The 22,407-nt window shown below is 49.7% G+C and overlaps 2 protein-coding genes across 2 annotated transcripts in view; both read right to left on the reverse strand.

Annotated features, from left to right (window-relative positions):
• Nucleotides 1-2,750: 2,750 nt before the first annotated feature.
• Nucleotides 2,751-22,407, reverse strand: part of LOC149366979 (flap endonuclease GEN homolog 1-like) — an 84,784-nt gene continuing 65,127 nt past the window's right edge. The window contains exon 5 of the mRNA XM_089572442.1: nucleotides 2,751-2,801. Coding sequence (XP_089428568.1) covers nucleotides 2,751-2,801 — 51 coding nt within the window. The remainder of the gene's footprint in view (nucleotides 2,802-22,407) is intronic.
• LOC149366980 (uncharacterized) lies at nucleotides 14,871-16,574 on the reverse strand. The gene has a single exon (XM_089566234.1). The coding sequence runs from the start codon at nucleotides 16,494-16,496 to the stop codon at nucleotides 14,871-14,873; it is 1,626 nt and encodes a 541-aa protein (XP_089422360.1). The 5' UTR covers nucleotides 16,497-16,574.

A 22,407-nucleotide genomic window follows, 5' to 3' on the forward strand; every position in this document is an offset into this window, starting at 1 on the left:
ATTCAAGACGCGCCTAGGTATAGCTCGATTGAACGCATCCAGACGGAGCCGATTCTGTTTTTCCAGAATGTTCTAGTAACTTTCCAAGCTTTCTCTCGAAAGTTCGCTAGAACATTGAGGAACAACGTAGAATCGGCTCCGCCTGGATGCGATCAGTCGAAATAAATCTAGGCACTTCTTGCATCACAAGCAAAGCGATAAAGCAGCGTGTCGGCAGCTTTGAAGAATGAACAAACACTACAAATATTCACGGCAAAGGGAAGTAATGCCCAATCTTTGTAGTGTTTGTTTATTCAATATTCAAAGCTGCCGGCAAGCCGATTTATCGTTTTGTTTGTGATGAAAGACGTGCCTAGATTTACTTCGATTGAACGCATCTAGGCGGAGCCGATTACACGTTGCTGCAGAATGTTCTAGTAACTTTCCAAGCTCTATCTCTAAAGTTCGCTGTCAGCTTTAAAAAGAGCACGGCCGATAGCAGCGGGCATTTTGTTCGACGACCACCGAGCACGCTTGTTGCTACGCCGCCGCCCCGTGATTCAGTTCTTTACGGGCGCAGGTCAGCCCAAATAAAGAGTTTCCATAACATAAGAGTAGCGCAAAACCAGGACGACGGACAAAAAGGGAGAGAACACACACCAACAACACATGGCTCGTTTGGGAGCCATCCCTGCTCTTTTCCTGTTCGCCGGACTGCAACCACCACTACGTGACCATATTTTTGACAAAGACTGCACATAATTTCCTCATTTTCAACCATGCTGATCGTTCTGGCCTGTGTGATTCCCATTAGTAAACGAGTTACCAATAAAAGCCGCGAGAGACGTGCGCCAAAGCTCTGTGAAGATAAGAAAGTGCCACTAACCTTGAAGCACTGCAGCTTTGTCATAGCTATCCATGCACGACTATTTGACAGGATTCGTTCCCGAACACTACTCACTGGTTGTCCCAGAAATGACTGATGGATTTTGAAAATCAATAAAAACAAAGACTGAATGAGGAAGAATTGTATTGTTTGCGGCGTTATGCTTCGAAAATCATGGAATTTTATCCCTTCAAAATTCAAATTTAGTTTACAATTCCACCAACACGTGGCGCTGCAGTCGATCTGGAACAGGTATAGCTAAAACGGAGCATATTTGAGCTCGTCATTCCGAAGTTCGCCATCAAGCTGATAGCGTGTGCTATTGAGATTGCAGTTCCGCTTTACCAAACTGGTTTATTCCGTTGAACAGGGGGTATTTATTGTGTTAGAGTTCCACTACCTGGAACACAGTTTTGTTGAAACGAGGCGCAGTTTCCAAAGAAAATACCCGCCACCTGTTGGTGAAAATGTTAACTAAATTTGAAATTTGAAGGGATAAAATTCCCTGATTTTCTAAGCGTAAGGCCGCATACAATACAATTCTATCTCATTCCGTCTTTTTTTTATTGAATTTCAAAATCCATCAGTCATTTTTGGGACACCCATTATGTACAAAAAACATTTCGTTTGCAGCACTGTGATCGGAGAGGTCTCGCTCCCGTTAAGTATGGTAAGTTTAGGAAATGAGCCGCTGACGAGTAATGTCTTTCTTCTGCTTGCTGCAGTGTGCAAATGATGAGAAGACCTGCATTTTTTAAGGCGAAAGCGTCATAAGGCTCCGTTACGTCAGCAAAAAGTGTGCGCAATTTTTGTCCGTGCGATTACGTCGTTCTCTGAAGGTAAATTCCAAGGCTTACAAGCTGCTCTTCGCCGTGGAGCCCATGAACAACTGGTCGCAGAAATTCGACAACTACATCACTATGCCATCAATAAAGGACATGACATTATCTACCAATGGCTACCGGGGTACAGCGGCATAGCAGGCAATCACCGCGCGGATGAGGTCGCGCGAACTGCTCACGACGACGGCGATTTTGTGTCGATCCCTCTTTCGAGATCAGACGCAGCGGGCAGGCTTCGCGCACTTGCGCGGAACAACACGCTTGCCGCGTGGAATTCCGGGTAATTCTGCAATTCACGTTTAAAAACCTTGGACCCAGATATGAAGCTCCGGCTTCCATCAGGCCTACCTCGACGAGAAGAAACTTTGCTGTGTCGCCTCTCGCTTGGTGTAGCTTTCACCAACCAATACTCATTCTTAATCGGTATTGCTGATAGCCCTGCATGTGCCATCTGCGGGCTGACGTCAATTTTCTGCTGCTCTTCTTTCTCTTTCTTTTTTTTATCTCCTCACCTCCTTCCCCCCGTGTAGTGCAGCAAACCGATTATTCTTCCGGTTAACCTCCCTGCATTTCCTTCTCCTCATCCTCCTGAAGATAAATTTGTCAAAGTGTGATTGTGACAGATAGCGCGTGAGAAAATGGTGCCATGGGAAAAATTTGGCTGGTGAAGTTTAATTAGTTGTTTAATTAAAGGTGAAAAAAACGCGAAAAAATGCACTTAGACGTCAAAATAGCCATGGACGTCGGTATAGTACATGGTCGTGGGAAAAGCCACGGAGGTCGATATAGTACGTGGACGTTTTGCTTTCGCATTGCTCCAATGCGAGTCGCCCCAGTGATCTCGAAGTTTTTGTTCGGTAAGATGCAATCGGCACTCCACTTCGGGCTCTAAACAAGCCGATCAAATAACACGAACTGATCAAGCTAGCAAATGCGATCTGAAGTCTTCAACTGTATTAATGACACCTATCTGTACACATAACTTCCATAATTTCAAGCCATGCTAATCTTTCCAGCATATTTGCTTCGCGTTGTTTCAAGACTCACCTATTAAAGACCGGTAGGGAAGCGCTGGGCTTGCTTGTGTAAAAGTCCTGTAAAGATAAGCAAGGGCAACAAATTTTATCAGGTGTTCACTCGAAGCACGTCTTATCGTGTGGCTACTTTCTGGCGGCTACGAAAGAATGGAGCGCCGGGGCAAATACGGCGCACTTGTGGGCTGTTCGATTGATGACAACAGGCAAGACCCCTGTTCAGGTTCTGCATATGGTTGCCATAAGGGAGTAATTACTCATTCGCATCCACCCAAGCGCAGCCTAACGGCTGCAAAGAAAAGCGATACAGCTTTCTCAGAAACTTCCTAGTTAAAGAAAAGTTCATCCTGTGGTCCGGGGTTCGAACCCGGGACCACCGCTTCACCGAAGCAGTCGCTCTACCAACTGAGCTAACCGGGACGGCAAGCTTATGGTCGGGCGAGAGCGAATTGAACAATAACTCGAAGTGGGAAGTGTGTTGGTAAAATGTTTAGGGGAATCCCCCAAGGTGGAGTAAATTTGTAATAAGGGAGTCATTTGTAGCCGTATGGCTGCGCTTGGGTGGGTGCCAATGAGTAATTACTCCCTTATTACAAATTTATTCCACCTTGGGGGATTCCCCTAAACATTTGACCAACATATGGTTGCCATGACAGACGCCATAAGTAATCACTAGCTAAAAGTCAAACCCAATGAAACCGAACAGGAGTGATAAAAAGCTACGAATGTCTCATAGCTTTGCATTACCCCTGTTCAATTCTAGTGCTTTTGACTTTCAGCTAGGCACAAGTAGTCACTAGCCGAAAGGCAAGCGCAATGGAACTGAATAGGAGTGATATAAAGCTATGAATATCTCATAGCTCAAGGAAGCGAGCCGTTGTTTCGCCGTAATCGAACTGTTAAAGAACAAAGAACGATATTTACGCGCAAGTCGGCACTACCCCTAGCTGCACAGAGAAACCCGAAGCTTTCAAATTTTGTATCCATGCTTTCATACCTAAATTAACGCGCATACGGCGTCTAGACTACGTCACAATACACAGCGCTTTGTCAAAATTGTTTAATCAGCACAGTGTATGGGGCAGGTAGATGATACGGTGCTCTGTGCTCGTTACACAATAAATGAGACCTTTCGTAAAGAAACATGAACTCACTCTCAGCTGTCTCTTTATAGTGAGGATCCCGATAACAATAACTACGGCAATAAGACCGTGCTCTTATCTGTGGCTATATCATTAATCCACAAAAATTGATTGCCTACGAGGCCGTCGAGAACACAAAACATCTAATTTACTGTCTTCCCCCACTGCCGTCTTAGTACCATGTTGAAGGGCACCTAAATAAGTAGCTAAAATTAACCAAAATGTTGAAAATAACGATCAACACAAACAAAATCCGCAAGTCAGCTGAAACGCCACTCGCGGAAATTATCACTTTATACATGCTGTAAGTAGCGAAGTGATTATGTTACTAGATGCACAGGCTTGCTCGGAACAACCGCAATGATTTGCACTGGAGTGCCAAGTTTTGAGTAGAATAGGATAGGATAGGATAACTTTATTTAGCTTTAGCGCAAGTGCTTTTATGCGGTCAGATGCGTCCATCCGCAATGGTCGGTTGCCGCTATTCCAGGGCTAAAAAGATGCGAAAATTTCTAACTTGTATGACAGCAAGAAGAAGTTATGGGCTTTCGACTTCTTAGGCCTTCCGAGGGCAGTGAAACATTTATTGTTGTTGCTAGCCTTTGAACAGATGGCACATACCCACACTGGGGGATAGGCCAAGAATCGGGAGGTAAAGGTTGCTTTTCACCTGTACATACTAATGGCAAAAGAATAGCACACGGCAGAGCAACACCAGGGAGTCTACCACAAGGAGGGCAGGGAGTTAAAAAAGATAAGGGAGATAAGAGTTAAGTGATAACAGATAAGAAATAAGAAACATAAGAGAGGGTCCCATGACCGTCCCACTTGAGAATGTAGCGCGTCAGGCGACACCTTCCGCTAAGCGCGAATGGTGTAGGTCTACCTTTATGGGCTTTAACGTCTCAAAGCGACTCAGGCTAAGGTGGAGGGCTCCGGATAATCTCGACCGCCCTGGGTTCTTTACCGTGCGCTCACATCGCAAAGTACAGGTGCCTCTAGCATTTCGCTTCCATCGAAGTGCAATCGCCGTGGCCGGGATCGAACCTGCCCCTTCTGGCTCAGCATTCGAGCACCGGTTTGGTTTATTTGGCTCGGTTTAATGGGGTTTGTCGTCCCAAACCAACACAGGCTATGAGAGACGCCGTAGTGGAGGGCTCCGGAAATTTCGACCACCTGGGGTTCTTTAACATGCACTGACAACGCGCAGCACACGGGTGCCTCATCGCGCTTTCGTGTATATGCAGAAATCGCGATGAGTTCTTTCGCTCCTACCTTCCTCCCTTCCCTTACAGAGCGGTTTAGGTGTCCGCCGAGATATGCGAGACAGATACTACGCCATTTCCTTTCCTCACAAACGAATTTACCAATTTTACCCGTGTGCTGTGTGATGTCAGTGCATGCTAAAGATCCCCAGGTGGTCGAAATTATTCCGGAGGCCTCCACTACGCCACCTCTTTCTCTCTTCAGCCGCCGTGGTGGCTCAGTGGTTATGGTGCTCGGCTACTGACCCGAAAGACGCGGGTTCGATCCCGGCCGCGGCGGTTGAATTTCTTTGGAGGAGAAATTCTAGAGGCCCGTGTACTGTGCAATGTCAGTGCACGTTAAAGAACCCCAGGTGGTCGAAATTTCCGGAGCCCTCCACTACGGCGTCTCTCATAGCCTTAGTCGCTTTGGGACGTTAAACCCCATAAACCAAACCAAACTAAACCATCTTGCTCTCTTTCTTCTTTCACTCCCAACTTCCTCCCTTCCCTTACGGCGCGGTTCAGGTGTCCGCCGAGATATGTGAGACAGATACTGCGCCATTTCCTTTCCTCAAAAATCAATTTACCAATTTACCAATTTATTTTAGAAAGCGCCCACTTGTCGCTGCTCAGCATCCTGCCTGAATGCTTGATTAGGCGCATTATACCATTTTAGAGAGCTATCTCTAATTAGCTCTTTCTTCAGCTTTGCGCAGTAGTTGCAGGCGTCGTCGCTGGCGTCCGCAGCGCCACCTGCCGCCTGTCAATGGAGGCAGGTGGCAGAAAGGGTATCCTCCTCTCATCTCTTAAGGGAGAAGGCAGAGAGAAAAAGTGGGAGAGAAGGAAAAAGTGCCGAAGGGTACTACGGGTGCAAAACTTTAGAGGGAGAATTCGTTGCTCAACATTTAGGGGAGAATAGCGTAAGAAAGGAGAGGATGAACGGCGGTGTTAGACCAAGTGGCTTACGCTACACCCTCGATTGCGGGAAGTGATTGGTTCGAATCCCACCGCTTAATCGCTCCACCGCGGTGCCAGAAGTGGTACAACCAGCTCCAGCAATCTATGACTTCGAGTCCAGAATGTAGAATTCCGCACGTTGGGGGAAAACTAATTACTCTATCGACTCATACCCTTGAGGCGAAGATTAGGTGCCTCCTCTGGCGCTGTGTGTGTGTGTGTGTGTGGAGGGGGGGGGGGCATTTCCGCATTATCTTTCATGCTGGCCTTATCTGTGTGCATCACGTGAGCACAGTGAATCCCACGAACGGAGCGGCCGGAAACAAAGCGGATTAACTTTTGGGGAAATGTATCTCTCGCCCCCTCATGTCCTTTCAGTACATGAAATAAATGAAATCAAATGAACGAGTGCGAAGTCCAGCCTCCACTAGCCAGCGAAATGATGGCTGCGGAAGCTCCTTAATCAACTTAATGTGAATGCCTATATTGTATTTGAGTTTCGCACAGCCATCATTCTTTCGGCTCAGATTTCTGTGGTGCGCATCTATTAACCTTGCTTTCAGCACAATATATCAGCTCTCTTCTATCAGCACGACGCCGTGATAGACTTATTGCTGCTAGTCGATGTGTCCTTAATATTCGCGTCTTTTTCCTTGCTATAGCCACTTCCTAAGCAATTCTGTCGGTATAATCAGCTGTTGTCACCCACTTCCTTCTCTGAACCAGCTCGCCAAATAAATGGACTGAGCGTACCACAAAATGCGGTATTCAATTATTCGATCAATGAAAGGACAATAATCTCAATGGAAGTATCTGATTTCCCCCCTTTCAGCCATGTTCATAGCGCAGTCTGTGTGCTGCCGATTAGTTTGGGACTTACCTATTAAAGGCCACAAGAGCAGAGCTGTGCTTCCTTGAGCCGGAGTCCTGTAGAGATAGGTAAAGGCAACAAAGCTTCGCGGCGTGACCCCCGTCGTATCGTGTGGCTACCTTCCGGCGTGGACGCAAGATTGCAGAGCTGGTGTACTGTTCGACTGATCACGGCGCACAAGGACTGAATGCAGGTTCAGCATATGGTTGCTGTGACAAGAGGTCGTAAGTAATCAGTAGCTGAGGGGCAGGGGCGCTCAATTGAATCCCTGGGATGATGCAAAGGCATATATATATCACAGCTGAAGGAAACGTGCCTTTAGTTCGCCGGAACGATGGTGTAAGAATAATTTAGGTGCTGACACTGACTGCCCGCCGCAGCGGAGAGCGCGCACAGATCTTGTTCGCCCTTTAGTACATGCGCCGACCGCAGCGACGCGGGGCCGCTGCGGAGCAGGGTCCATAAAGCCCCCAAGTTGCTCTACTTGCTTATCGGCCTTCAGCGTCAAAATTAACTCTTTTTCTGAAGCAGCTCTCACAAATGTGAAGACCACGCGATGTCTTACTCATCCTAACCTGAACATATTTTATCTTCTGAAGCAAACAGAGTGGTTTTTTGTTGAATATGCTGACTGCAACACAGTGTACTGGGACACCATACACGGGGTGATTGATTCCTACACGGTGACTTTCCCATGTACTGATCACAAGGAAGAAGTAATCGCACATCTCCACTATTACGTCAGCATCACCATCAGCAGTCTCAAGAAAAAAAGAAACAGGCCAAGCTGAGTTCAACCTAGATGGTGGAGGTTTCATTACTTAGTGCGTCGTCCAAATAGACGCTTGCAGTGATCAAGGTTGCTGTCATGGTCATGCCTCTAGACTACACAAAAGTAGCCCAGCGAGTTGTGGTTTATTGTGCTTTGTGCATAATCTAGCGAAAATACGCAATCATATCTCTCTATGACTGGAATATTGGCAAAATAATCCCTGTTTACAAATCTGGCGACAAAAACACTGTTAGTAACTACCGCCCCATATCACTAACGAGTATTCCATGTAAGCTACTTGAACACATCGTTGCATCTAACATCGCGAGCCATCTCGAGAACAACGATTTCTTTTTCCCACGCCAGCACGGATTCAGAAAAGGGTTTTCCTGTGATACACAACTAATTACACTAACTAGTGATTTATTCAAGAACATGGATGAAAACTACCAGACTGACTGCATATTCATTGACTTTTCCAGAGCGTTTGACCGTGTTGCCCATTGTCGCCTTATAGCTAAAATATCGTCGCTTAATTTAGACTCGCTAACTGTCTCCTGGATCCGGAACTTCATATCTTTGCGAAAGCAGTTCACGGTAACAAACAACTTTTCATCACCCCTTAGTGACGTCACTTCTGGCGTCCCTCAGGGAAGTGTTCTCGGTCCCTTATTATTTTCAATTTTCATAAATGACCTGCCATCGCATCTTATATCATCAGTCCGACTGTTCGCCGATGACTGCATAATTTATCGCCAAATCCCGCTCAACCACTGACCATGCAATTCTTCAGCGGGACCTTGAATGCGTAACTAACTGGTGCCCATCACGGCAAATTACACTTAATACTGACAAATGTAAAATTATGATAGTTAGCCGGAAGCATTCAAACTCGCTCTTCACTTATTCCCTTAACAGTGTCACGCTATCCCGCACGTCTTCCTGAAGAAAGATTAGAAATCAGATAAACGCCAAGGTATTTACCTTGGCGTTTATCTGATTTCTAATCTTTCTTGGGCGGAACATAATCAATACATAACTGCCAAAGCATCGCGCACGCTTGGCTACCTGAAAAGAAATCTTCATAGCGCACCTGTTTCTACCCGCAAGCTAGCATACTTAACATTTGTCCGTCCCCAACTAGAATATGCATCAGCTATCTGGTCACCACATCAGGCTTATTTAATTCATTCCCTCGAAGCAATTCAGAACCGTGCAGCGCGTTTTATTTCTCACGACTACAACCGTCATTCCAGCGTAACAAGCATCAAGTTATCTTTATCGCTAACAAGTTTACAGACACGTAGGGATATCGCACTTCTTTGCTTACTACAGAAACTGATATACAGTCGTCACGCGTCCACACTGCCACTGACACGCCGAATGCGCACTTCAGGTCGCCTAAATAATAATCTTAGCTTCCAACGTCTATTCGGCCGAACACTCGCGTTTAATTCTTCTGCTTTGCCACGTGCTATCAAGTGTTGGAATGGCCTTCCGGATTGCATTACTACCATACGTGACCCATTAATGTTCAAAAACGAATTTACCACCTTCATGCATCCATGATATTGTACATTGTGCTATTGTGTTCGTATGTGTAGTCAAATCCATGCAGTGCCGCTATTTGAGTAAAACACGTTTTTGGGCAAGTTGGTAACATTCTTGATTCATATTGCAGCGAAGAAGCACAAACGCACGCAGAAGGAACACGTCCGTGTTCGTCCGTGTTTTTTGCGTGTTCCTTCGCGTGTGTTTGTGCTTCTTCGCTGCAATATGAATCAAGAATGCCGCTATTTGTTTGCTGTTTTTTCCCTCTGTGTCAATATATTACGGTTTTCTTCAAGTACGGTGTAATAATTGTTTGCAGTCCAATGTATTTAATATTGTTTACTTTTGTTCTTTCCACTTTGTACCATCTTTCGTCTGCTAAATATTCTAACCCCTCCACTCAAACAATGTTCCAAGTGTGGAACCTGTGAGGTATTTGTATAAATAAATAAATAAATAAATAGAAGGGGCATACTTGTAGTTATACCTTTGTTTGTTGCACAGAATGACTATTCAGGCCTCAATTGAACAAACAAATGCCAATTATGCCGTTTATACTTCCGGAAGCGACAAATGGGTATTAATAGATGGCGCACTGGAAGGCTCCAAATTTAGACCACATCGAATCCTTCACACCACACAGCACACGGGCACCTTTCGCGTTGTTTTGAGGCCGCCGCAACCGGCATTCAACCCTAGTTCTCCGACTTAGTAGTCGAGCTTCCTGGTCATTAGGTATCCTCGTGCTTAAAATTCTGGAGGTCATGAGGTAATCGAATGAAATAATTGAAGCTACTAATAGGGGTCTGGGCTGCCTGTTTCTGTGTGGAGGAAGCCAATTTTTCAAGAAGCCTCTACAAAGACGCACTAGATGCGACATGCCGTGGCAGCGGAGCATTTACTTTCCTTCGGTGATCTCGTGGCCATTTCCCACTCGCTGTAAAATTTGGTCCCACAAAACATAGTGGCATGAAGGCAAAAGACACGCCGGGAACGAAGACATGCCAGTAATCTTTATAGCAAATATGCAGCCACATAATTTTCAGCACCCTAGAATGCTCGATGAAGGTTTTCATGGCCCAGTATAATTGAGATCAACATTTTCAGGTCAGCATTTTCGATTCTCCTGCGCCTTGCCGAACTTAACAATGCGCCTATAGACGCCGCGGCACCGAACAATCACGCAACACTTGCGTTACGGCCGCCGCAACACGGCGAAGAGACAAGACCCCGTTGTCTGGCGCCATCTGTCCGCATTCGAAAGAAGCGCAAGGAGGAGCAAACACTATCTGGTCGCGCCGCTGGGTGCAATGTCAGCACTTAAATATATTCTTACACCATGGCCGGAACCAAATCGTTGCAGACGACTGAATAATGGCTCCGTCCATGAATGCTTCAGTTTGCACAGAAAAGCGTGGAGGTTTCGAAGTGGGCTGTGGATCCTGTACAGAGACTATTCTGAGAAAAGGAGCGCTTGCGTACGAATACGAAGGAGAAGTGAAGAATGCTATGCTGAGCAAAAATTTTACTTCCGAACAGTTCCAAACCACACTTTTTAACGTGAAAGCCTTTAATGCCGCATAGTGTCGTTAGCAGCCGTGTCGGCAGATGTGTCCGCGTATCGGTTACGCGCATTATATGGGCATATGCCAATCATTAGTTAATCGATACTTAATCGATGGAATTTGAATGATATCGGAACGCGATTTAAGGCATTGTATGATAATTTAATGAAAATTAATGAACAGTTGAGTAATAATAGTTAACCAATTAGCCTAATCAACCTTTGCAGTTCGACCAGATAAATAAGCAAAACCGAGTAGGAAATTCGTTGAGTTGGGGAATCGAACCAGGGTCTCCGGAGTGCGAGACGAGCACGCTACCCCCCCCCCTCCCCCCCCCCCTCCCCCCCCCCCCGCCATGCCAGCTTGATAGTTTGGAATGAACAAATTAGCGTCTATACTCCGTTTCATACATAGCTGTCAACGTAGCCAAGGCTACGGCGCCTGTTCGCGCTCCTCGTCCGCATCGTAATGTAGTGCGTCGAAAGTGAAAAGAGTAATGAACTCAAAATTAAAGTTATTGTTGGTTAATATTGCAGTATAATGATAATGGTGTTTTATTTTGCAAAAAGATTGCTTTTTCTTTAATGTTCTTCAAAACAGAGTGCCTTAGTTTTCTGGGTTTTTTTCGGCTCCTCCTGTATCAGGTTTTCGCAGCTAGGCCGGCCGGCGATTTCGTCTGCTTTCGTCTTTCGGTTTCCGAGTATGCGAAAATGGCACCGCTATCTCCTACTCGCTTGTTTTCTTCGTCCACTGCGGCTTTAAAAACATCTCCTGCTCGCATATTCTCCAAGCTGAAGCCTCCGAAAATTTCGAAAGACTGCAAGCAGGTGATTGTCAACGTTTACTGTAGCGTAAGGAAGCGCTTCCCGGAGAAGACTGCGCGTGATGTTCTCGAAACTGTGGGTGAGGTGACCGGGGTGAGCCGTCGGACAGTTGCGAGGTTCAAGAAAGAAGGTCTCTCTACTGGAATAAGATCACCTTGTGTGCCGCATGCTAAAAAGTCGCTCATTGCCCGAGAAAAGCACTTCGCAATCACGTCCGTCGCCAATAGACTACACTGCCCTTTCCCTTCGAAGCAAGTAAAGAGCGCTGTGTTTTTCAAGGTAGGCATTAGAGTTTGACAGTTTCGACTTTCTACCTAATGATTATTTTAATAAAAATAAAAAAGAAATGAAAAAAAAAACAGCAAAAGCCGGGAGTCGAACCTTGGCATCTTGTAAAATGAACACACAGGCGCGCTTCGTACCACTCAGCCACGACGCGAGGCGGACGGATACATTTTCCTTGTTTTTTTGCAGAGGACTACTTTCGTACCTTTGGCAGCGTTGACAGCTATGTATGAAACGGAGTATAGTGAATACGGTGTCTTCGTTCACTTCCATCTTCCTCCCTTCTTGTTACGGCGAGGTTAAGGTGTCCACCGAGACATGCGAGACAGATACATTTTTTTCCCTAATAAACCAATTTACCGACGAGCAAGGCCTACAGCCGAACGGGCGATGGCGCTGTGTGGACTCCCTGGCAGCTTTGCAAGACGCTGTCGTGCTCCTCTCTTAGAAGCGAAGCATAACATCTTAACTACACATCAGTGACACAAGCAGCAACACCGCGCTTAAGGCTTTCGCCTCACCACACTTTAGGTCAGCAAAGTGCCCCCCTGAATTTTTTATACTTATATGCGTGGTGGGATGGCCCAAGCTATGGTAGTATGACCACGTGATCATATGACTATGGCCATTGGACACCTGACCTTGACCTTCGACATTGACCCTGACCCTTGACATTTGATTTGAGACAGTGGAGGCCGTGCTTAACAGAGTTTTGGATCATATAACTAGTTTCAAGCCACGTTGAACCCCAGTCATTTTTTTCCTTTCGCTTTTTCATTTCCCTTTGACTGCTTTAGAAGATCCTACTTCCTATCGTCAACCCCCCAGTCTTGTGTTCTTTCTCCGTGTATACTCTGTTTTAGTTAGCTTGTCAGCTTTGAGTCCTACGGATGTCAACCCAGAAATAAGTGACAGTGACCACCGGACACTAATCAATTCTACGGGCCGGATCGTCGACGTTCATGGTTTCCGCCGCTCGAAATGTGCAAAGTTAGATATTGAAACTGACTTTTTCCGATCACAACTTTAGAGTGGGCTATGTAAGTCATCCTGTCCGTCTGTATGTTCCCAGGCCTGTTCCGTGCCAAAAATGCAACAAGATTGGACAAGTGAGTGCTCTTTACAGAAACGAGCACCAGGAGGACATTTGCTAAATGGAGACTAGAACGAGATACAAATGCTGAAGAAGATGGTGAAAGACAATTCCACTCACCAAGAAGCTGCTGCGTCTATTGATCGACACTCACGTCGCTGCAGACGCCGACTCTCGAGTCACACAACACGGCTATAGTCTGGATAAGCCGACGTCACATCTAACGTCATCTGCAGTGTCCCCAAGTCGCCACGAAAGTTTAGTCAGATGCGGTTGTAAGAAAGGCCTCCCCCGATGTTCTGCTCTTACTGTTCTCCCAAAAAACACCATCACCGGCACGCCCCAGTTGGGTTGCTACTCCACCCAATAACATCGACAAACCCGAAAACGCACAGCAGAAAACAAAAATTGGCAGAGGCTTAGCTTGGTTAAGCCCCGTAAGTTGCGAAAGCAATAGCCCTTGCTGCGCCTGGTTTGGCTGGGGGAGTGTCTTGGTGGTGGTCTTTGTAAAGCTTGGATCCGCTGGCTTGGATCCGCTGGCGTGGTTCTGCTGGGACAGCAGCGACGAGCCGAGCTGGGGCCCCAGTTTTCTCTCCGTCTGGCGTGACGTCTTCACCGCTGCGCGGCGCGGCGTGGATCCGCTGGGACAGCAGCGACGAGCTCAGTTGGGCCCCAGTTTTCTCTCCCTCTGGCGTGACGTCACAACTGAGGACGAGCTAAAGGTCAAACTTGGATCCGCCGGGACGACGCTGAGGGCTCAAAACCTAGCGCAGTATTGCTTTCGCAATAAAAATAGTTCTTGAGGAAATGAGAGGTTCAGTAACTGCCTCACTCCTCGGTGGGATTATTGACTTTTACCCTCCGTGGTGGCTCATTGGTTAGGGCACTCGGCTGCAGATGCAGAGCCCCCGGGTTGGAACCCGACCAGGGCGGCCGCGTTTCGATGGAGGCGACCCGTCGAAGGTGCCATTCTGCTGTGTCGCTGTTGCGTTGTAGTTGCGACTGATGGAAGGATGAAAAGTGCACAGGCCTGCCCACTGGCTCGAGCTGAACCACAATCGCTGCAACGAGCAGACAGAGGAGAGTTACAAGATGTGAGAGGAAAGATTGAATGAACAGACACGCGTCGCAACAACCTCGTTTTCCCTCGCCAGTGTGCGGTGTCAGTCCACGTTAAAGATCCTCAGGTCGCCAAAATGATTCTGGAGCCGTCCAATACGACACCTCTTGCACTCTTCTTTCACTCTAACCTTCTCCCTTTCTCTCACGCTACCATTAAGATGTCCAGCAGCAAGTGGGTCAAATAATGCAGCGTTTCCTTTCGTAAAGAAAAAATTGGCTGGGGCTTAGCTTCGGTTAAGCCTGGTAGGTTGCGAAAGCAAAAGCGCAGCGCCTCACCAATACATGCAAAAAAAATGGCTGAGGCTTAACTTGGTTAAGCCTGGAGAATGCGAAGCATCATCGTGTCGCGTAATTTGGAGGCGCACAACCACAGCGACGGCGCGAGGTGGGCCCCCATTTCTCCACTCTCGTGACGTCATCGTGTCACGTGGTGTGACGTCAAGTATCACGTGATTTGAAGGCGCACAACCACAGCGACGGCGCGAGGTGGGCCCCCGTTTCTCCACTGCCGTGACGTCATCGTGTCACGTGGTGTGGCATCATCGAGTCACGTGATTTGGAGGCGCACAACCACAGCGTCGGCGCGAGGTGGGTCCCCGTCATAATCATCATCAAAACGTTTATTTCCACCGAAATGAGACTCCTTTTTGGACCCCCCGGCACGCAGGCCTAAGGGAGCCCTACTTAGGAGCCTCGCAAACTAAGGTCTGGTAAAGACACATTGTCTCTTCACGGCCTCAGCCGCCAGGCGGATGGCTTGTTGCTGCTTAGCGGGGTCCTCGCTCCGCAGCAAGGTCTCCCAGGCTTCTCTATCTTCTATATTTTGACCGGCGCCCGGGCTTCCAGCACATTCCCATATGACATGGTCGAGATTGCCCCTCTCCCCGCACGTTATACAATATTGGTCTTTCTCCTCTTTGGAGATTGTTATGTATACCCAGAAGGGGCTTATATGATTCCCCCCTTGCAATCTTCTCCACGCAATTGCCTCCTCTTTTGCGAGGGAACGGTCGGGCGGTGGATAGACCCTCCTGCTCAGCTTATAATGTTCCGTGATCTCGTGGTATGAAATTAGGCTATCTTTCATGTCTATGCGGGAGGGCTGCTCTGCGGCCGCCCGGTGATAGAGAGCTCGGGCAAGCTCGTGTGCAGCCTCATTTCCTGCAATAGACTCATGCGCTGGGATCCATATTATCTCTATGTTACGTTCTATTGGCCTCGCCTCGAGGACGTGTTTGGCCTCTTCCGAGATTCTTCCTTTCGCGAAGTTTCTTACTGCAGTTTTGCTGTCACTTAAAATCGTCGTGGCCTTGGTACCGACGCAAGCGAGCGCTATCGCCAACTCTTCCGCCGCATTGGCATCTCTCGTGCGGCTCGAAGCCGCTACCGTTTTTACTCCTGCCCCGTCGACCACAGCGGATACAGCCGCCCCGTGCTGTCCGCACGCCGCGTCTACGTACGCCACCTGGTCTGCCGGTCGCTCCTTCATCTTCCTCTCGTAGGCCTTAGCCCTATGTTCTCGCCTTTCCTTGTTATACACGGGGTGCATGTTCCGCGGCATAGGTGGGACGCATATCTTGGCCCTGATTCCCGCCGGGATGTTTACCATCTTGTGCGTGCTACTTTCTGGCCGGATTCCTACCCATTCGAGTATTGTCCTGCCCGTTTCAGACTGCCCGAGCCGTTCTAATTGGGATATTCTCACCCCCTCTGCCAGCTCAACCCATCTGTTGTGTACCCCCATTTTTTCAAGCCGCTCCGTCGACGTAGATATCGGAAGTCCCAGAGCTCGCTTGGCGCATTTCCTCAATATTCTGTCTACCTTCTCTATTTCTGCCTTGTTCATGTTTAGGTACGGCGTCGCATAACAGATCCGACTTATTACGTACGCCTGCGACATTCTCAGGAGATTCCTTTCTTTTAGTCCTCGCCCTTTTACCGCTACCCTCCTGAATATGCCTACCACTTGGTCTGCATATGTGGCTAATTTCTTTATGGTATTGGTGTTGTTGCCTTTCTTGTTGATAAACATGCCTAGGATCCTCATTTCCTCGACCCTGGGCACCTCCAGGCCTCCCACCACCACTTTAATTTCTACGTCTCTCTTGTTCCTGCTGTCGCTATTGTACACGAAGAGCTCCGACTTCTGCGGTGAGCACGCCAGGCCTCTTTCGGCCGCGTACTTCACCACTACGTCTGCTGCCCTTTGAAGACTCCACTCAATTTCCGCGTCGCTTCCGTTATTCATCCACATGTTTATGTCGTCCGCGTACATGCTGAATTTTAGATCAGGGATCTTGTTCAGCATGGCCGGGAGACCTCTCATCGCTATGTTGAATAAGAAGGGGGACAGTACGGCGCCTTGCGGGGTGCCTTTGCTGCCCAGCCTTATGGCGAGGGACTCTGCGTCGTGGAATTTAATCACCGCCTTCCTCCCTTGGAGAAAGTCCTTGATGTACTCGTATGTTCTCTTACCCACGTTTACCTCCTCCAGACCTCTGAGCACCGCCTCGTGTCGGACGTTGTCGAAGGCCTTCGTGAGGTCAAGACCTAGGATCACCTTGTTTCTCCACTGTCGTGACGTCATCGTGTCACGTGGTGTGACGTCATGTATCACGTGATTTGGAGGCGCATAACCACGGTGAAGGGCTGAAGTGGTAGCTAAAGTAGTATGCTTCGCATAAAAAAACCGCATCCTCGAACTCACACAACAGGCAGCGGAATATGCTACTCAGCTAGCCGACACTAACTGGGTGGACCGGTGAAACGCGGCTGCTCGCCAGATGTCTGGCCACAACACGTGCCGCCTGTTCCGCGCTCTCATCGATCCAATACAAACAGGCACGGAAACCCAACGTCAATTACATAGGGCCTTGCACAACTTTAAAGGAACGACAAAACAGCTAGCGCACACGCTCAGGGATCGATACGTGTGCACCACTAGGGACCCCCGGCAGGCGGCGTACTCGTATGCAGGCGAAGAGAACACGGAGCTGGACAAGCCGTTCCAACTCCACGACCTCCGGGCAGCCTTAAGCAAAATGAAGCGGGGCACTGCACCCGGGCGCGACAAGGTTACGGTCAAGCTCTTGGCCAACCTTCCCGACGCAGCCTACGCCGCGCTCCTCAAATACATCAATAGCATTTGGGACGGAGAGACTCCTCTCCCTCTCGATTGGAAATCGGCTCTCGTGACCTTTATTCCGAAGGCCGGCAAACCTATTGATGTGGAGAACCTTCGCCCCATCTCCCTCACGTCTTGTGTCTCGAAACACAGCACACTTTCCCGGACACCATGTTCGGTTTTCGCCCTCACAAGTGAGGATATACTTCTGCAGCTTCACCACGAAATCTTAGATCCTGTCGAATGTCCCCACAACGACAAGGTGGTCCTGGCCTTGGATCTTAAAGGCGCATTCGACAACGTCAAACACGAAGTAATTCTGGACCACCTCAGTAACACCAACTGTGGCCACAAAACATTCAACTACATAAAACAATTTCTTACAGACCGTCAAGCCTACATACACATACAAGATGCGGAACACGGGCCATACACAATCGGCTCGAGGGGAACACCTCAAGGCGCGGTCCTGTCTCCCCTCCTCTTCAATTTGGCAATGCTTCATCTTCCCTCCAAATTGTCTTCTTTGCCCGGGATACATCACGCTCTTTATGCGGATGACATTGCAATCTGAGCCACGCAAGGTAACTTGGGCCACATGGAATCCTGCCTGCAAGCAGCGGCGACCCTAGTCGACGACTACGCGGCCTACTGCGGACTCCAGTGCGCCCCATCTCAATCAGAATTTGTGCACATACGTCCCTCCCCTCGGGACACAACTCCTCTTTGCATCAGTCTCCCCTCGGGACCGATCCGGGAGTCCAAGGAGATCCGCGTCCTTGGTCTCTTCATACACCATCAACGCAGGGTCGACACTACCATAGCGAAACTTCGCATGGTGGGAGACCAGGTGGGCCGCATGGTCCGCCGGGTCTCCAACAAGCGGGGCGGATTACGAAGCAAGGATGCACTGCGGCTTGCCCATGCTTTTGTAACGAGTAGAATCCTCTACTCAACCTCCTACTTGCACCTGCGCAAACATGATGATGACCAACTGGAGGTCATCCACTGGAAAGTCATCAGGCGGGCTCTCGACCTCCCGGTCACCACGTCCAACTAGCGACTTCTGGCCTCGGGCGTGGTAAACACATTCCGGGAGCTTCGAGAAGCCCACTTAGTCAACCAATACACGCGTCTTGCACAGACCACGTCCGGTCGCCGCCTCTTGGACCGGCTACACATCAAACATGACTACCATATTGAGGAAAGGGAGAGAGTGCCAGAACCCTGGAGACGCGCCCTCCGAGTCCGACCACTTCCCCGCAACATGTCCAGAGAAGACCATAGCGGTCGTCGCCAGGCGCGCGCGGAAGCGTTGGCGCGATACTATGGTAACCAAGAACATGTGTATGACGTGGACGTTGCCGGCCCACACCACGGGGGGTGGTACACGGCCGCAGTCGTACACAACACAAACACAGTTAACGGGCTCACTTTCAAAGCCTACAGCGCAACACAAGCGGAGGAGATTGCCATTGCTCTGGCTCTCACTACTCCCAAGTCGAAACACATCATCACCGACTCGGGAGGAGCCTGTTGGAACTATGAGTTGGGCTGGGCTCCCCCGCTTGCCTGGCGCATACTAGAATACTGCTGCCGATGCGAAGATCCAACTCCACGTAACCTGATTTGGTCCCCCGGTCACCAGGGACTCCAAGGAAACGATCAGGCCGATCAGGCCGCCCGCGCACTCTCTCCCCAGGCTATCTCCCTGTCCTTGGAAGCCTACTCCCAACCAGACAATCTGGCCCTTACATTCAAAAACATCACCGATTACTACAACGAGCAGCACCGGCGCTACCCGGCCCCTTGTAAGGGACTGGATTGCGCTGACGAGCGCCTCCTCATCAAAATTATTACTAACACTGTACTGTGCCCGGCGGTACTTAAACATTTAAACACATCCTTTGATGGCACGTGCCAGTTCTGTGGGGAGGTGGCTGAAAGCTTTCACATGGTTTGGGCGTGTCAATCAAACCCATCTATCCCCCCCAACCCTAACCCCACCAGAGAGGACTGGGAGGCGGCCCTGCTCGGCCATCAGGACCTAAAGACCCAAAAGGGCTTGGTTCACCGGACGTGGGCGGCGTTGCTTGCCAATGGGGCCCCGGAATAGGGGCTCCACCTAGTATTGTTAGGGGAAAGGGCCAATAGGGCCTACCCCAATCACCTCTCTGTAAATATTTTTTGCACTATAAATGTTTTTCACCACCACCATCACCAATAGATTGCTGTGCCCGGCTGCCCTAAAACATTTCGACCCCTCCTTTAGCGGCAACTGACCGCACTGTAGTGCGGTGTCTTCGGACACTTATCACATGGTGCGGGCCTGTCCCTCCAACCCGGCCATTACCCTCCTCCCCAACCCAACCCGGGAGGACTGGGAGGCGACCCTGCTCGGCTGCCACGACTTACAGGCTCAACAAGCCTTAGTCGGGCGCGCCCAGGCGGCGGCTACCGCCACTGGGGTCCCAAACTAGGGACCTCCACCTAGTGTTTGTAAGGATCGGTCCCTTAGGGGCCGATTCAAACACCTCCTGTCTGTTCTGAATAAATGCTTTCACCACCACCACCAACTGAAGGAACGTAGTGCGCCGCGTCTACAGGTCACGCGTGGCTACCGGTCGCCGCGGCGCGACGACAGAAAGCGTTATGGAACGCAGTGCGCCGCGTCTACAGGTCACGCGCGGGGTGGTGGTGGGGGTGAAAACGTTTATTAAGAAGGGACAGGAGGTATGTTTGGATCAGCCCTTAAGGGACTGATCCTTACAAGCACTAGGTGGAGGTGTGCCGTTAAATGAGGGTCAAAATGTTTTAGTGCTGCCGGGCGCAGCAATGTGTCGGTGAGAAGACGGAGAAGGAGCTGCTCATCCGCCTTCTTCAGGCCTTTACATGGGCGAGGGTAAAGGCGATGGCTGTCTTGATAATAGGTTGTAATATCTTTAAAGGTATAGATCGGATTAGGATCGGGTTCCTGATCGGGTGGCGAGGAGAACACAGCCCGGTGAGAGAGCGCGCGGGCGGCTGCGTCTGCTGCCTCGTTTTCTGCCAACGTTTGATGAGCAGGGGCCCATATAAAGTAACGGTGTGCGGGATCCGTAGCTCGTATGCAATTTTGGTAGATTCGAAAGGCTAGGAAGGGAGTGCAGCCTCGTTCGACGTTCCGACAGACCCCTCGCGAGTCGGTGATTATGTATTTTGAATCGGAATGCGAGGCCGCGAGAGCAATCGCTACCTGTTCTGGTTGTGTTGCACTGCGGGCTCTGAAGGTGAGGCCGTTAACTGTGTTGCTGTTATGAACCACCCCGACCGTGTACCATCCCTCGTGGTGAGGACGGAGGCGTCAACGTAGTATACACCTGTTTTGTTGCCATTATGCCGGGCTAGCGCTTCCGCTCGGGCCAGGCGCCGACCATTCTTGTCTTCGCGTGACATGTTTGCTGGAATAGGCCTCACGTGGAGGGCACGTCTCCACAGTTCCGGGATGCGAAACCTGTCTTCCATTGCCGGGGTGTGTTAGATATGGAGTCGAGCAAGAAGGCGGTGACCCGACTCCGTTAGCGACAAACGCGTGTACTGGTTCGTAAAGTGCGCCTCCCGGAGCTCCCGCAAAGTAATCTCCACCCAAGAGCCATATGCCGGATGTTTGATGTAGTGATGGGGAGGTCAAGGGAAGGGTGACCTCAAGCGCATCCTCCTCTTGTTTCCGTAGGTGGAGATTAGGAGTCGAACAGAGAATTCGACTGGTTACAAACGCGTTTGCCAGCCGCACGGCATCCTTATTTCGTAACCGCGCGCGGTTGTTAGAAAGCCGGAGGACCATGCTGCCCACCTGGTCCCCCACTTTACGGAGTTTGGCTAATGTAGTATCTGGCCGTCTGTGTTTGTGGATGTGGAGTCCTAGTACCAGTATCTCGTCACTTTCGCGTATGGGACCACTCTCAAGAGAAAGAGAGCTAGAATCTAGTTGTGCACTCCTGTGAGGGGCGGAGGTGCACAAATTCCGCAGTGGCTCAGTGGTATGGCGCCCGTCCACCGAGCCGGTGTACCCGGGTGCGAACCCGACCGCGGCGGTCGCGTTTCGATGGAGGCGAAACGCAAGAGGCGCCCGTGTGCTTTGCGATGTCAGTGCACGTTAAAGATCCCCAGGTGGTGGTGGCCGCCGCGGTGGCTCAGTGGTTATTGTGTCCGCTATCCCTCCACTTGGCGGGGTGGCGGTGAATCGGACGAGTCCAGTATGCCAAAAGCAAGGGCATGGAGTCGGCCTCGAGCAAAATTTAGAATCGCAGTTTTAGAGTCACTTGAAATGTACCGGGCTTCCGTGCGGGTGATAGCAAGTGCAATGGCGGCTTCCTCTACAGCCTCTGCGGAAGTGTCTGGAGGGAGAGGTAGTGTGAGGAGAGTGGGATAAAGAGGAGTCCGCCACAGCTGCTGTCGCTACATCACCCGTGCAGGCAGCGTCAACCCATACGGCGTCCGGCTAGGAGCCGTAAGCTCGATGGAGTGCCTTCGCACGGGCTCTGCGGCGCTGCTCATGGCGGGACTGGTGCATATTCCTCGGGAGCGGCCAGATGAGGAGCTCCCCGTGAAGCGGTCGTGGGATGGCGAGGAGGGTTGGGTCATTGGCCGGTATTCTGATTCCGAGGGAGTCCAGGGTATACGGACCTGTGGAGGTTTGTGTGAGCCTGATGTATTGGGCTTGTCGGTGGGCCTCCACTAGTTACCCGATCGTGTTCTGGAGGCCCAGGCCTAGTAATCTGTCTGTGGGTGTGCTGAGGGGAAGATGAAGTGCTACCTTGAATGCCTTGCGAATCAAAGCATCCAAAGCGTTAATGTCATGTTTGGATAGTTGTAAGTATGGGGTAGTATACAGTACACGGCTGAGGACAAAGCCGTGAATGAGGCGACATAAGCCGCGCTCCTTCATGCCTCTGTGATGTCCCGAAACCCTTCGGATGAGGTGCGATATCGCGCCTACAACCTGCTTGAGTTTCTTGAGGGTGGTGGTATTTTGCCATCGTTCTGGATGTGCAGGCCCAATATGCGGAGGGTGCCAACCTCAGGTACCGGCTCACCATTCAGTTTAATGGCAATGGGGGAGCGGGGACCGCGG

The sequence above is a fragment of the Amblyomma mixtum genome, chromosome 1 (genome assembly GCF_055824585.1).
Source record: "Amblyomma mixtum isolate Tamu chromosome 1, ASM5582458v1, whole genome shotgun sequence".
Taxonomy (NCBI): domain Eukaryota; kingdom Metazoa; phylum Arthropoda; class Arachnida; order Ixodida; family Ixodidae; genus Amblyomma; species Amblyomma mixtum.